The 14,428-nt window shown below is 39.7% G+C and overlaps 1 protein-coding gene across 1 annotated transcript in view; it reads right to left on the bottom strand.

Moving 5' to 3' along the window:
- efnb1 (ephrin-B1) overlaps positions 1 to 14,428 on the bottom strand; it is a 129,388-nt gene that overhangs the window by 81,061 nt on the left and 33,899 nt on the right. Inside the window, exon 2 of the mRNA XM_057849744.1 lies at positions 1,659 to 1,936. Coding sequence (XP_057705727.1) covers positions 1,659 to 1,936 — 278 coding nt within the window. The remainder of the gene's footprint in view (positions 1 to 1,658; positions 1,937 to 14,428) is intronic.

Raw genomic sequence — 14,428 nt, 5'->3', positions numbered from 1 at the left:
TTTGACTTAAGCGGAAATTCGGGTTACATCACCAGCCTAGGAACGGAACTCGTTCGTAACCCCGGGACTACTTGTATACACAAAATAGTCATCGTATCGTCCGTCTAATATCCTCACCCTTGCCCAAGGTTGTCTTGAATGGGAAGAGGCTCAGCCATGACACTAGTGAGGATACGCGGTGTTGAAAAAAACAATGATGATATGTGCTAGAACAGTCGTCTACTCCACCTATGCTCTATAACCTAGCTTATGATTGGAGGTCGACCGATATGGGATTTTCAAATGCTGATGCCGATACCAATAGCTAAAAACAATTCAGCTGATTTCTGATATCCATAGCTGATTTTGTAAGCCAATATTTGAAGCGATGTACTTTTTTTAAAGCACGTACTAGGTTTTGGAGGGGAATTTTTAAAAACTTGCTTCAACGGCTAGTCTAGTGGTCTAGTGCTACCAAACCAGTGAACGCAGCACTTTAAGATTATACACACTCAGCAAGAACAGTACATTATTTTCATGAAATTAAACCCAGAAGGATGTCACAACGAGATGTAAACAACGGAGAGTTTAAGAGGATGCTCGCCATGCTAAAGCTAATGTTAATGCGAATGCTATGCTAACACTATGAGTTACATTTAGAGTTTAAGGATCACTCAGTAAAATCCTTAAAAGTCTAAAGCAACATTGCATATTCTCTCATGCAAGAAGCTTTCTGTAGCAGCCTGCCTTCAAACTGCTGCAGGCTCCTTCCGGGGTCCTACCGTCAGTCAGCGGGAGCCACAGTTGCTAACACTGAGGCCTGAGCAAAATCCTTTTTTATCTGCTTATTTTTTGTACATCGGCCGATGGTTTAGCCCGGTTTAAAAGTCCATATATCGGCCCGATTTATCTGCCGGACGATATTTCTGTCGACCACTACATATGATATAAATTAGTAGTACTACCTGACATGAAGCACCTCACTAACGATGAGGAATGTTGCCAATATATTTATCTATTTTTTTTTCCCAACAGTGCTGCAAAGTTGAGGTGTACAGTAGCCTGCTCAAAGGTACCAATGGGCAAGAAGAAGGCCAGCACCTCTTCTGTAACTACTTTCCTTTTCATGAGAAGCCTTAAAAGAATACATGAAACTTTAAATGCTGATAAATCAAGAATTTCATGGCATTATCAGTAAAACCTTGTGTAAGATTCCATTGCTTTTATTACGGGTGGGTTCAAATGCAAACAGTAATAAAACTGCTGCCGCTGGCTGTGATGGAATGCATGTTTTCTTTATGTGCTGTAAAAACATTGCAATATTTCCTCCCCCAAAGCCCTAAACGCTACAAGTACTGCAACATATTTGGGTATAAGGATTATGAAAGGATTTTATTTACGGATTTTCCCATTTTCATAAGATAAATATATCGAGAAAATATACTGAATGTCCACTTCCACATTGACCTTAAACATTAGCAAAGTACATCACTTTGGGCCATTGCCACGGTGATGCAGCAGTCACCATTAAAGAACACTTTAACCGAGGAGCCCCCCGCCACACATGTCGGCGTTCAATGGTGTGTGAAGCGGAGTGTATTACCTGTTCCGTCAAGCTTCTCTGGTTAAATGAATGTTAAAGCAGGACATCAATACATCAACTTTCATTGGAAACTTACAGGTGATGTAGTAGTTAACGTTCCTCTTGAATTCTAGGCCCATGTAGTTGGGACTAAACTCCTGGAATTTGATGGTAAACTTGATGTCCTTCTCCGGCTTGTTGCAATTGACCAGCACATTTGGATCAAGGACTGTGCTGCAGCTCTCTGCCTGCTCCCTCTTCACCAAGTACAGCTTGTAGAACTCATACTCTCGGCCTTGGTCCGCTTTGGGACAGATGATATCCAGCTTGTCACCGATGTCTGGGTAAAGAACCAAGCCTTTGCCAGCAAGAAATCTATGAGGCAAAAAAAGGCAGAATGTTAGTAACACATCATAAAGAAAGTCTGGAAAACCAGCCACATAATTTAAAACAGTTTACATAGTCCTAATACTTTGGGCTTTAATGTTTTTTAAGTTCTCTAGCACTGGCTTTTAGGCAGAGCAGTTAATTTGGGCCACAAACACATGACATGTTACAGCTTGACAAGATTCAGGCACACAAATCCTTAGAGGTTCTTCCCATATACACAAGTCTGAAATAAAACATACCAAATGTTTATAAGGGAGGAAACAACATAACCACATACAAAATGGTGGTCATAAAAAGGATAACAAGCTGAAGGCACATAAAATACTGTAAACTCGAATTCACTGACATAGTGCCCTCGGCCATTAATCTCAAGGTTGCTGACCAGTGAAGGGAAATTGTGATTTTCCAGGAAGGTTTTAGAAGACATGAATTAAAATACAAACACTTTGTGAAATAGAAGAAAAATATTGCATGTTGATATATATATTTTTCCTATAACTTGTTAAATCATGCTGGCAATACAATTTTTACTGCAATACTTTTCAACAAACATTACATAAGCAATTAACAGTGCAAAATGTTTTAATTCATGTTTTTTCATTTTAGGACAAATTATACTGATTACATAAACATACAGAGCTTAAATTGAAATTCACCATTAGTTAACTAAAACCTGACACCTTGAAATCATCGCCTCAATTGTTTTTTCCCCCCAGATTTTTCAGGAAACACAAAAAACTGAACCATTTGTTAATTTTTTTGGTATTTTTAAATACTTTATATATATATATATATATAGTAAATGAGTTATGGTAATCATTTTAAGAAGGTGACAATTAAGGATGTCTGGGATGCAATCACGTGATCAGAAACCGGCCTGATTGGCCATTTTTCAGAGAATCCGAATAGGGTGAAAATGATCGGGTTGTTAATTTTTCAAAAATTATATATTTTTTTTAAATTAAGGGCTAAAAGTAACAAAATAATCCAGGAATACAATGACATTGCGACATGCATTTCGGGTCAAAAAGCACGAAAGCTGTACCACATACAAACAGGAAGGATTGTCTCCGGAGTCATTTGTTCGAGGATTCAAGGTAATTATTATATTTTTTTGTACCATTCATGCATTTTAAAACGTTGTGAAAAAAATTGAGAAATTAGCCGCTAAGGCATTGGCATCATAGTTCGCAATATTTATGTAAAATAAATGCTACCTGTATGTTTTTTTGCTTTTAACCAAGAACAAAGACTGTTTTACATCCATATCTATAAAGAATTCAGGGATTTAAGCATTTATTCACAAGAATTTCAATATAAAAAGCTCTTTGTTGTGGTAAGGCGGCACCACAGTGAACTTAAAGATAAACTGCACATTCGACATATTTACGTGAAATAAATGCTACCTGCACGTTTTTTTGTTTTTTTTTTCGCTTTTAACCAAGAATCGAAACTGTTTAACATCTATATATATAAAGAATTCAGGAATTTAAGCATTTATTCATTAGAATTTCAACGTAAAAAACTCTTTGTGGTGGTAAACTGGCGTCACAGTGAACTTAAAGACGAGCCGCACATTCGACATATTTACGTAAAATAAATGCTACCTGTACGTTTTTTTTGCTTTTTACCAAGAATATTGACTGTTTTACGTCCAAATCTGTAAAGAATTTAGGGATTTAAGCATTTATTCACAAGAATTTCAACATAAAAATCTCTTTGTTGTGGTAAGGCAGCACCACAGTGAACTTAAAGATAAACTGCACATTCGACATATTTACGTGAAATAAATGCTACCTGCACGTTTTTTTTTTTTTTTCGCTTTTAACCAAGAATCGAGACTGTTTTACGTCCATATCTATAAAGAATTCAGGGATTTAAGCATTTATTTACAATAATTTCAACATAAAAAGCTCTTTGTTGTGGTAAGGCGGCGCCACAGTGAACTTTAAGACGGGCCGCACATTAGACATATTTACATATTCCTGACTGTCTCAGGAAATTAGAATATTGTGTATTCTAATTTCCTGAGACAGTCCTGTATATATACACAGGACTGTCTCAAAAAATTAGAATATTGTGTATTCTAATTTCCTGAGACAGTCCAGTATAAAGAATTCAGGGATTTAAGCATTTATTCACAAGAATTTTCAACGAAAAAAGCTCTTCGTTTTGGTAAGGCGGCGCCACAGTGAACTTAAAGATGAGCTGCACATTCGACATATTTACGTAAAACAAATGCTACCTGCACGATTTTTTTGCTTTTTACCAAGAATCGAGACTGTTTTACATCCATATCTATAAAGAATTCAGGGATTTAAGCATTTATTCACAATAATCTCAACATAAAAAGCTCTTTGTTGTGGTAAGGCGGCGCCACAGTGTAAAGACTAGCAGCACATTTACATATTTACGTAAAATAAATGCTAACTGTCCGTTTTGTTTTGTTTCTGTGCTTATAACGAAGACTCGAGACTGTTTTAAGTCCATATCTATAATGAATTCAGGGATTTAAGCATTTATTCACAAGAATTTTCAACGAAAAAAGCTCTTTGTCTGTGATTCCACTCGGTCAGCTTTGACGGCATAGCCAACAATGCAGGCCCCCTATTTATCGGCCCTGCGCCCCGTGTCCCATCAGTTACATTATGAAGTCTATGACTTTTTATACTCCGCAACACTCCCGGAAAAAGCGGAAGATGAAGTACTGTTATCAGTACAGTACTCACTGTAACATGTTTACAACTTATTTTTTCCTGTATCGGACCAGGACTCGGTACCGGCAGATTCTCAAAATCGGTGACTCGGGTGCAAAAATATGCGCTCGGGACATCCCAAGTAACAATATTCTACTATCCTTTTTAAATCACTTGCACTGAACCCGAAAGCAGTCAAGACAATAAAGGTAGGAGTTCGTCACCCCCAATTTTACTGTATAAGAACTTTTTGTCTCACACAATTACTCAGCCAGTGATACTCAATTGTTATTTAGCCATCTTAATAAAGCCTAACCATGCACTTGCCCCTGGTGGTTAGTTTATGTTGAGAAAAACACTTGATTAGATGCGCAGTGGACCCCACATTTTAAAAGTAGCCATCACGGATGATCAGGTCAATTTAATCCTGGGTGGAAAAATCATGATCGAGTTTAAAACTCAATTAATTGTGCAGCTCTATGTTCAGTGCTGTCGTTCAATATAATTGGTAACATAAAAGTAAGAGTAATCTAAGCAACATTGCTATTTCAGAAGTGTTTAGCAGACCGGTCACTTTTAGCATGAATCAATACCTAAGAAGTAGCTGTCATTTTGTGTTTACAGCTTCACATATACTTTTACATATGGCCAGCTTCAACATGATATCTGTTTGACAACATAGGTCTGGTTATAAAGACGCAAACACTGTGCGAGGTCAGGCTTCCTGGTTCATCTTCCCACTGACTGATCATCTGCTGGGAGATTAAGATAATCCATTTGGCCTTACAGTACCACTCCACCTCGCTCGCTTCTGCCAACTCAATCAGATCAGATTCTATTCTTTTTTATTCACAAAAGGTTGCGAGCAGGAGACCAGTATGTGCGCAAGTGTGCGTGATGGGTGGGGGCAGGGGTACGCGGCCAGGAATTGCAGTGTGTTTGGGCAGTGGTGTGTGTGTTTATGCAGGTCAGCGTGTGTGCGTGCATGCGTGTGTATTAGTGTGTGAGATAGTTTTTCAGCAAAATGGGCTGAGGTAGCGGTCTGATTGGGGTGGGTGGGGGGTTCAGACTAGGCTGAATCATTGTTCTGGACTTGTTTGAGGCTTAAAATGTCAACATGGTTCAGCTCTGCTGTCCCAGTTAGCCAAGCATTAACCCAGACAGCCGGACTGACCACGGGTGTGTGTGTATGTGTGTGTTGTGGTCGCAGACAGTGAGCACAGCAGCGAGCCTATCTGCAAGATCTGCCCATGCCAGCGGATTTAAGCAGGATTTAGCTGTGTGCAATGCATTTGTTGTTATTTCTGATCCCTCACATTTTAACAAGGCATCAGGGGCCGGGGGCCCTCACTGCCTCTCTCTCTGAGAGCATAATCTCACCTTATCTAGATTCTGTATTTCATCATGGCCTACTAACTATCTGACACTTCAGATGGGTTGGGGGAGTGTATTTTTAATATGAGCAAAAGAGAGGAGCCTGTGAGTACTATTTGATGGGGATATGCCTCATCTTGTGGTAAACACTGGCAGAAGGTCAGCCATTGTTAAAAAAAAAAAAAAAAAAAAAGGGAAAAAAACCAATTACTTAAAAGTCACCTTTTCGCAGGATAACTCCCCATGAAAATGAACATGATCGGATTAAAGCCTTTCACCATTCAAGAGCATCCTTCTTAGTGAGTCATTACCAAATAAATGTCTTCAATCGCATGAAAGGATGAATACAAAATAGAATTGACAAAATACTCCAGCACAGGCGCATCAAACCTTGTTTTTGTTCTTTTTATTTCTTTTCGGAAAATATGAGGGCGCAAACTTGGAAGACGGAGAGGTGCCTTTGTGTGCTCCTCGTGAAGGTGTGGGGAGGGATTGCGCTAATTCAAGGAGCTATAAGAGTGAGAAGGGAAGAACTCTTTTGTCCGATGTCTTTTAACAATTCCTGCATTTCAACAGCAACACACGACCTTCAAGTGTGTGTGCGTGTGTATGTATATACCAAACCCGAGTTCACGTGTGTGAGTCTATGAAGACATGGACACAATCGGTCTCTAATTGGATCTACAAGATTCATCAGTGAGGCATAAACATGTTTCCATGGCAACATCAGGCTTTGTTGCTGACCATCCCATCTACTCCCCATCTATCTCTCACGTGCTCTCTTCTTTATTTCTTTCAGCGATCCCATCCTCTCTTGCTTTATCCTTTTGCCCATTCACCTCCTCAACATTTCTCTCATTACATCCCCATGGCCCTCTCGCCCTTGCTGTACAGACACAAAAAAGCAGACAAACAAGTGTGAAACCAGAGAGAAAGACTATCATAATTAGACCTGGAATTGTTTCACTCAACAAGTAGGTCCTTTGTAATCCTTTGAGAAGATATTGCTTTTGCAAGTGTTCTCATTCAAAAGGCCAGCAGTCTTAGCACTTAAATACACCCCAGTTCTCGGTTTTAGATACCATTTGTTCGCTTATCAAAGATAGCCACAACCATTTAGATGAATAATTAAGATTTCCAAATTCTGAATGTCTTAATATCCCTCAAGGATTTAATCACAAGCCGGCCCCTGTCATTGATTCAATTTTCCGAGCATGTCTTGTAGTCGGCGGTTAGATTGCTATCCCGCTTCTGTTTCCCAGCCTTTGTCAACTGTCTGCTATAATGAGGCTCTGGCTGCTGCGGAGGTCTGGAAGCGCCATCGCAGATGGGAAAGAAGCAACATAAAAGAAATAGGGCAGCAATTAGTGTTTAGCCCGGTTTAAAAGCCCTCCACTTGGCAAGCTGCATGCCATCTCGCGTCCAGGATGTGAAACTAAACTGGTGGGGCTGCGACTTTGTCTCCCGTTTGTTTCTCAGCTGGCTTAATCAGCAGCACTCCATTGCTACAAACAGCCTCGCAATGGAGAGGAGGGGATGTGGGACTGAAGATTATTGTACTTTTCAAGAGGTCAAAAGGGAGATTGGTTGGAAAAGGGGGGTTGAATTGAATCTTTCATTCATGTTGTCCAGAGACCTTAAAAGAGAAGAACAACCATGCAGATAGAAACCAAAGTTCATCGGGGTGTGGAGGAAGGTTCCCTCAATGTGAAACAGGCCTTATTCCCTGATGTCAAATTGGAAGGATCTTCTTGAACCAAACAAAATAAAAAGAATTATTTTCATAACAACCCAACAAGGTTGATTTTGTTTCATCTGGATGGCTCTCGTGTGAGCTCAATCCTGTAAAGAGCTTATACAAACAACACAGAACTGAGAACAAAAAACAACCAAGCAGCGGAAAGGAGCCGACCCCTGCCTCCAAAACCCCCCAAGAAACACATATTTTTTACATTCCACTGGTGAATATGAGCACATGATCTCACATATGCTTCACCCTCCCATTTTCCCATACACACACATGGGTGTGAGCGTGCACAAAAGCTCTGTGGGGTGCATCCTGGACCTTCTCAGCCACCCCTATTCATTCGCCGTGCCCTCGCCGACTTTCGGATAAAACACCGCCTACACGAAGACCCACTCAGAAACCCTCACAGAGCCTCAAACCAGCTCTCATCCCCCCGCCCCCATCCAGTCAACTCAGGCCTGTGCCCCGAGTGCCATGCTGGCAGGCATCCTTTGCTGCTTGAATGGATGAACCCGAAAACAGGAATGGGAGAGGAAGAGCCACAGACACTCAATACCAACAAAAGGGCATCTAATTGATTTGTTCCTCCTGAGCAGCAGCATGAGTATGTCACACATATCAATAAAAATCAATTATCCACAACAACACATCCAAAGGGTTATCAGCCAACAGCTCAGATGCAGGTACAGTGAGGAAGAAAAATCATCACGATGACGGGCTCTCCAACATGGCTTTAGGATTATTGCATGACCTTTAAAATGAACACGAGAGTGTGAAAACAAACACACACACAGATGCAATCAACACCACACTAGGTACTCCATTCCCCTCCCTATCAGTTTTGTAGGTAATTATCGCACCAGGAAAAGTCTTCGCTACCCAATTATCATTTCTTTCTCACATTATACACAATCAGTGTGTCTTCTGACTCCCGCCCTGAACATTATCCCTCTAGACACACCTCACATAGGGCGACCATGTTTACTGTTATTTCAAACAATATTTCATGTATTCAGAGAGCGGATTTATTTTTCGAAGACTGTGATATGTTACACATTGCAAATTTATAAGGTCTTAACTATTGCAACGGTATATTTACAGGTCTTGATAAAAATTCAGTCAGGAAGCAGCAGTTAGTACGGAATGCTGCAGCCAGAGTCCTCACAAATACAAGGAAACTGAACCACATTACACCAGTTTTGAAATCGTTACACTGGCTTCCTGTGAGTCAAAGGATAGACTATAAAATACTACAGCTCGTCTACAAAACACTTAATGGCCTTGGACCAAAATACATGCTTGATTTGTTAGATTCCTATGAAACATCTAGGCCCCTAAGGTCGTCTGGAACTGGTCTCCTGTATGTTCCAAGAACAAGAACCAAGCAGGGTGAGGCAGCATTTAGTTATCATGCTCCTCACCTCTGGAACAAGTTACCTGAAGGTCTGAAGTAGAGATGTCCCGATCCGATCCGCCGATAGGGGCAAAAAAATGCGCATCAGTATCGGATCGGAACACGGGAAAAATTCCGATCCAGACTTCCGATCCAGTTTTTTTTTTAAAGTCTGGTCCGGGTTTTCCAGCGCACTGATTTACATAATCCATTCCAGTTTTTGCCTCGGTTTCCCTAAAATCCGGTCCGCATTTTACGGCACACCTTCAACACACTACATTTACATTACCGTCTCCCAATTTACCGAGAGACTTTATCGGTAAAAATGTCAGCTGTGTGGGATCAATTCACCTTAAAGGACGACAAACACGAAGAGACAGAGAGCAACATATGCCACAATAAAGTCAAGCGTAGCGGTAAAGCTGTAAGACGTTTTAATGCAACCAACCTAATCAAGCATTTAGCGAAATACCACCACAAACAATATGAGGAGTATGTTAAGAAAACCGAAGACACAAAGAAAGGTCCTACACATCTAACACTGGCAGAAACTTTTGCTATGCGTGACAAACTGGCACTCGACAGTCCCAAAGCCCAGGCAATAACAAGAGTCATTGCCGAAGAATTCATTCTGGATGACGAGCCATTATCTCACGTGAGTAAAGCCACACCATCCAACACGCGATTCGGCCGCTGAAGGTTCGAGAACGATTCACAAACATCCAAATTCCGATTATTGAAATATGTCAAGTAAAGCGGAACTAATACACAGCGCGGTCTTCGGGACGCAATGAGAAACTGACCGCATTGCGTCCCGAAAGTAAACATAACTTGTCTTAGACCCGGGTAATGCCAATGCTCAACTCACGGCTTTAGCTCAACTCATGCCACTGGATAAAAAACACAAGAATACCTGACTTCTGCTGACAGCCGCAACAAACTACGTCAACGTCGTTTTACTGGAGATCATAGATATCATATGTATATAGAACCAGATGCTACACGACAGACTCGACTGCGTTAGCAACATTGAAGTATTGAAAACCAGATGCGTTAGTAAACAGCCGCCATCTTAAAGCAGAAGACTTCCCTAGTAGGCTGTTGTGAACCTTCCAAGCGAACCTAATGAACTTTTTATCTAAAATACTCCTAAATCGGCATAATCTTGACTTGAATCTATCTTCAAAACAGTTTTAAAACTTTCACATGTCGAAAGTAGACAGAAGGGAAATTATGGAATAACGGGAGCAATTTTAACAACTTTAACAGGTGATTCGCAAAATTAAATGAATTGAATGTAGTTTAAAGCTGCTGATACAGAATGGGGACTTGAGTATTTTATTTACTGTTTTAAAATGTTAACTTGATACTGAAATAGTCGTTTATTTAAACCTGAGAGGCTTTTTATACAATTTTTGTAACTAATGCACGAAACATTAAAAGCATCTAATAGCTTGGGGGATTTGTGGGATTTTCCACTGAGGTTGTTGGTGTGTTTTGCTTTTTTAAGACAGTTTACAATATTATTTGCACATTTTACTGACTGACTATTCCATTTCTGTTTGTTATTTATAATGTTTTGTGTTTGTCACTGAATAAACAGGTCAGTTTCTTGTTACCAACCGTTGTGTGTTATTCAAACTCACCTAATTCAGCTGGCTAGTTGTTATCAAGGGTACTAAAACCTTTTTCACCATGAGTCTGACAACTAAGTAAGGAGGCAAAATAACTTTAAACTTTAACACATGCTTAGATAGATCGGTATCGGCCAGTATCGGTATCGGATCGGAAGTGCAAAACAATATCGGTATCGGATCAGAAGTGCAAAAACCTGGATCGGGACATCCCTAGTCTGAAGTATGCTCAAACTGTTAGCTCCTTTAAATCAGGGCTAAAAACGCTTTTGTTTAGCACTGCATATGCATAACTGTCTATATATTTCAATCTATTTGCTTTCCATTCCTCTTGTGCAATATTTTTTATTTATTTTAATTTTTGTTAATTGTATTTATTTTTATTGTATTCGTGATTAAATGCAATTTTTATGTATAATTTCATTTCCCATTTCGATTGTCTTTGTTTTTACGGGATTTTTATGATCTTCAAGTGATGTAAAGCACTTTGAATTGCCTTGTGTTGAATTTTTCACATAGAAATAAATTTGCCTTGCCTTGCCTTAATCATATTATTTTTCTTTAAATCTAGTCAAATAATTTTCTCCCTCTTGTTTTGTGTGTTAAAGACTAGTTAACAGATTACTGCGTCAGATTGTTCCACTTTAAGTAAATGTTATTTGTTCTTATTTAGCGCATATATCTAAAAAGTTTGCAATTCATTTGAAATTTTGTACCTAAATCAATAAAAACTTGCTTTCAAATAATGTTTTGAACAATGTCTATTCTTGAATTAAGACCATTTCTGACAAGCTTTTTTTTAAGATTAAATATAGTAATTTATTGATTTAAATAAATCCGATAAGCCTTTTTTCAGCTAGTTTTTTTTCCTTATTTCAAAAAAATCTGAGTAAAATTTACTTGAAGCACTGGCAGATAATTTAACTTATTTCTAGTAGATTTACACTGAAAACAAGGGGATTTAACTAGTTTTAAGGAGATGTGTTTTTGCAGTGCAGTTAACTTAGTCTGTAAAGCACATATGAACAGGTGAAATGATGCTACTGAGGGCAAAGGTTTTCTTATTTATGAGTTACACAGAGTAGTTTTCCTTCACGATCAGTGTACTATATATTACAGACTATAAATCACACTGGAGTATGTCCCACCAGCCAAAAATTGCACAAAGGGAAAAAAAAGACACCTAAGTCACACCAGAGTATAAGTCCCTTACCCAACCAGACTACGAAAAAAGTGTGACTTATAGTCCAGAAAATACAATAAACAGCAGTTAGTCAGGGTTGTTTCAACCTAAATCTATTAAGAGAGTCACTAAAGACAGATTAAAGCTCAAACAATGGACGAATTCAAGCAGTGGCGTGTGAACCGTCTCCACTCATCAAGTGTGGTCGAGATCCACTGAGAGTTGTTGACTTGGTGTGATCATTTCGTATTAGGGAGTAAGACATGCATGGTAAAGCTGTCAGGATGCTTGAGCGGACGCTTCAGAGTCCTAAGAGCCGCTAGTCTCAAAGGTGCCTCCCTCTAACGTTTACAGTCTTATGAAAGCATGCTGGTCATCGAGCTTGTGACCAGAAATTCAACCTAATAGCTTGTATACATAACTGGTTTGTATCAGACAAGCGGAGGGGCAGCTGTTCCCATGGACTACAAACACACCCATACACATATATAAATACGCAGCCCGGAGCATACACACAGATTTCCTCACATTAAACTCAGTAAACAAGTCACCTCTACGGGAGTGCAAAAGCAGACAAGCATCCTCAAATTAAAGAAAACAAAACTCCATATGGCTCCAGAATTGTTTAGCATAGCAGGAACGATCGGATCCCTATTGTAGACTCGGCTCAGCGGCGGAACTGCATTAAGGGTAAGATGTGATCGCAGTGACTGAAAAGCATAAATGAATAGAAGAAGATGATTCGCTTTCCACCCTGCAGAGAGATGCTTTTGTACGTGTGAAGTCAGACACCCTTCCTCTTTCTCTCTCACACACACACATACAGTACACACACTTGATTTCGTCAACAGGCTGGCACGAAGAGCAAATCGCGTTCTGTGTGACTCAACAGTTGCACATCGACAAGCTTCAACGTACACACGCACACCTCCTATGTTCATCAGACAAGCTCAGTACATGCTCGCGCTCTATCACTGTCACACGGGGGGCTAGCATGGCGTCGTAATGAGCTAACAAGATGACACCCAGATGGCCTTGCCACAAGGAGGAAACAAGCCGACCGCTTTGTACACCAACAGGCTGAGAAGAACTGCTGAGCGAGACGAGTGTCAGGAGTCATTAGAGAGTCCGAAGAGCATAATCTGTTTCTTCTCATGGCCTCTGTGGTTTTCCACCCAACCTAGCCCATCCCTCTCTAAGAGCACACCAGTTAAACACGGCCTGCGTGCGGTCACGATTGAACGTCATCGTCAGTATCGGTGACAGCGAGAGGAGGCCCAGACTTTCACTCACTCGCTGTGTCTCCACTTACCATCCATCAGGAGCAGAAGACAAGACCTTTGACCTTGAATACTTCCATTTTGGAAGAAACAAAAGTGCAGTCACACAAACGCAACATGTAAGTGATTTTCGACTTGTATTTATTAAAAGGAAAAACAAAAGATTCAAGAGTTGCAAAACACCAGTCTTCCCCGGTCCATTGGAAAGAAAACTTGAACATTTGGCATTGTTTTAAATAATGAAACCACAAATTTTCAAACATGCTGTTACCAATTTCTGAACATAAATAGATGAGCCATCACATTTATTCTTTCTTGAAAGCCAGATGTTTATTTTGGCTGAAGCTATCAAGTTTATGATTGAGCAGCAAAGTCTGCATTACCTCTAAAATTAATTAAATAGGCTGACCATTTTCTGTTGGACAAAAAAGTGGTTTCATTTATAATATTTATTGAGATAAGGCAGCCAAATTATATGACATTTATATGGAACGCAAAACAGGATAGTGCTGTGGTGGGCTAGTGGTTAGCACATCCGCATCATAAATCTGAGCTTTAGGTCCAAATCCAGGCTCTGGCCTTCCTGTGTAAAGTTTATCATGTGTAGGCTTTTAGTTGTGCAAAAATTCCACAGACATGCATTTTCGTTTCATAGAAGATTATTTCTACTTTAGTCCTAGTTAGGTTTTTGTATGTCACCTGCAATTGGTTGGTGACTAGTCCAGGTTTCACCCTGCCTATCGCCCAACGTCAACATGGTTCTGCTCCAATGGTACATTTATAATAGTCCATGAAGTCCATCAGTAACCTACACAAACACAGTACTAATTTCCCAGTAAAGTCAATATCAGGATGAAAACAAGTAAGCACAGCTGTAACCTAGCGTACTTTCGAGTGCCGGCTGACATTCTCATACAACAAACCACCTGTAACCTTGAGCTGTTTTGTGTTGAAGTCCGGGGACTTTTAAGTTAAGAAATCAATGTCAAAACAACAAGTCAACCTTTACTTTGACTTGTTTTGAAACAAGATTTTTCTTTTTAATTAAAAGAAACATCTTGAATGGTCTATTTGTAGTTACTAAAAGTGGACGAAAAAAAATATATCTCAGATTTTCTCTCTTTGTGTTTGGTTTAGGACCATATCTGCCACCGTATCGTTCGTCTTTTA

The sequence above is a fragment of the Corythoichthys intestinalis genome, chromosome 11 (genome assembly GCF_030265065.1).
Source record: "Corythoichthys intestinalis isolate RoL2023-P3 chromosome 11, ASM3026506v1, whole genome shotgun sequence".
In the NCBI taxonomy this organism is placed as follows: Eukaryota; Metazoa; Chordata; class Actinopteri; order Syngnathiformes; family Syngnathidae; genus Corythoichthys; species Corythoichthys intestinalis.
This window is presented reverse-complemented; position numbering and strand designations above follow the sequence as displayed.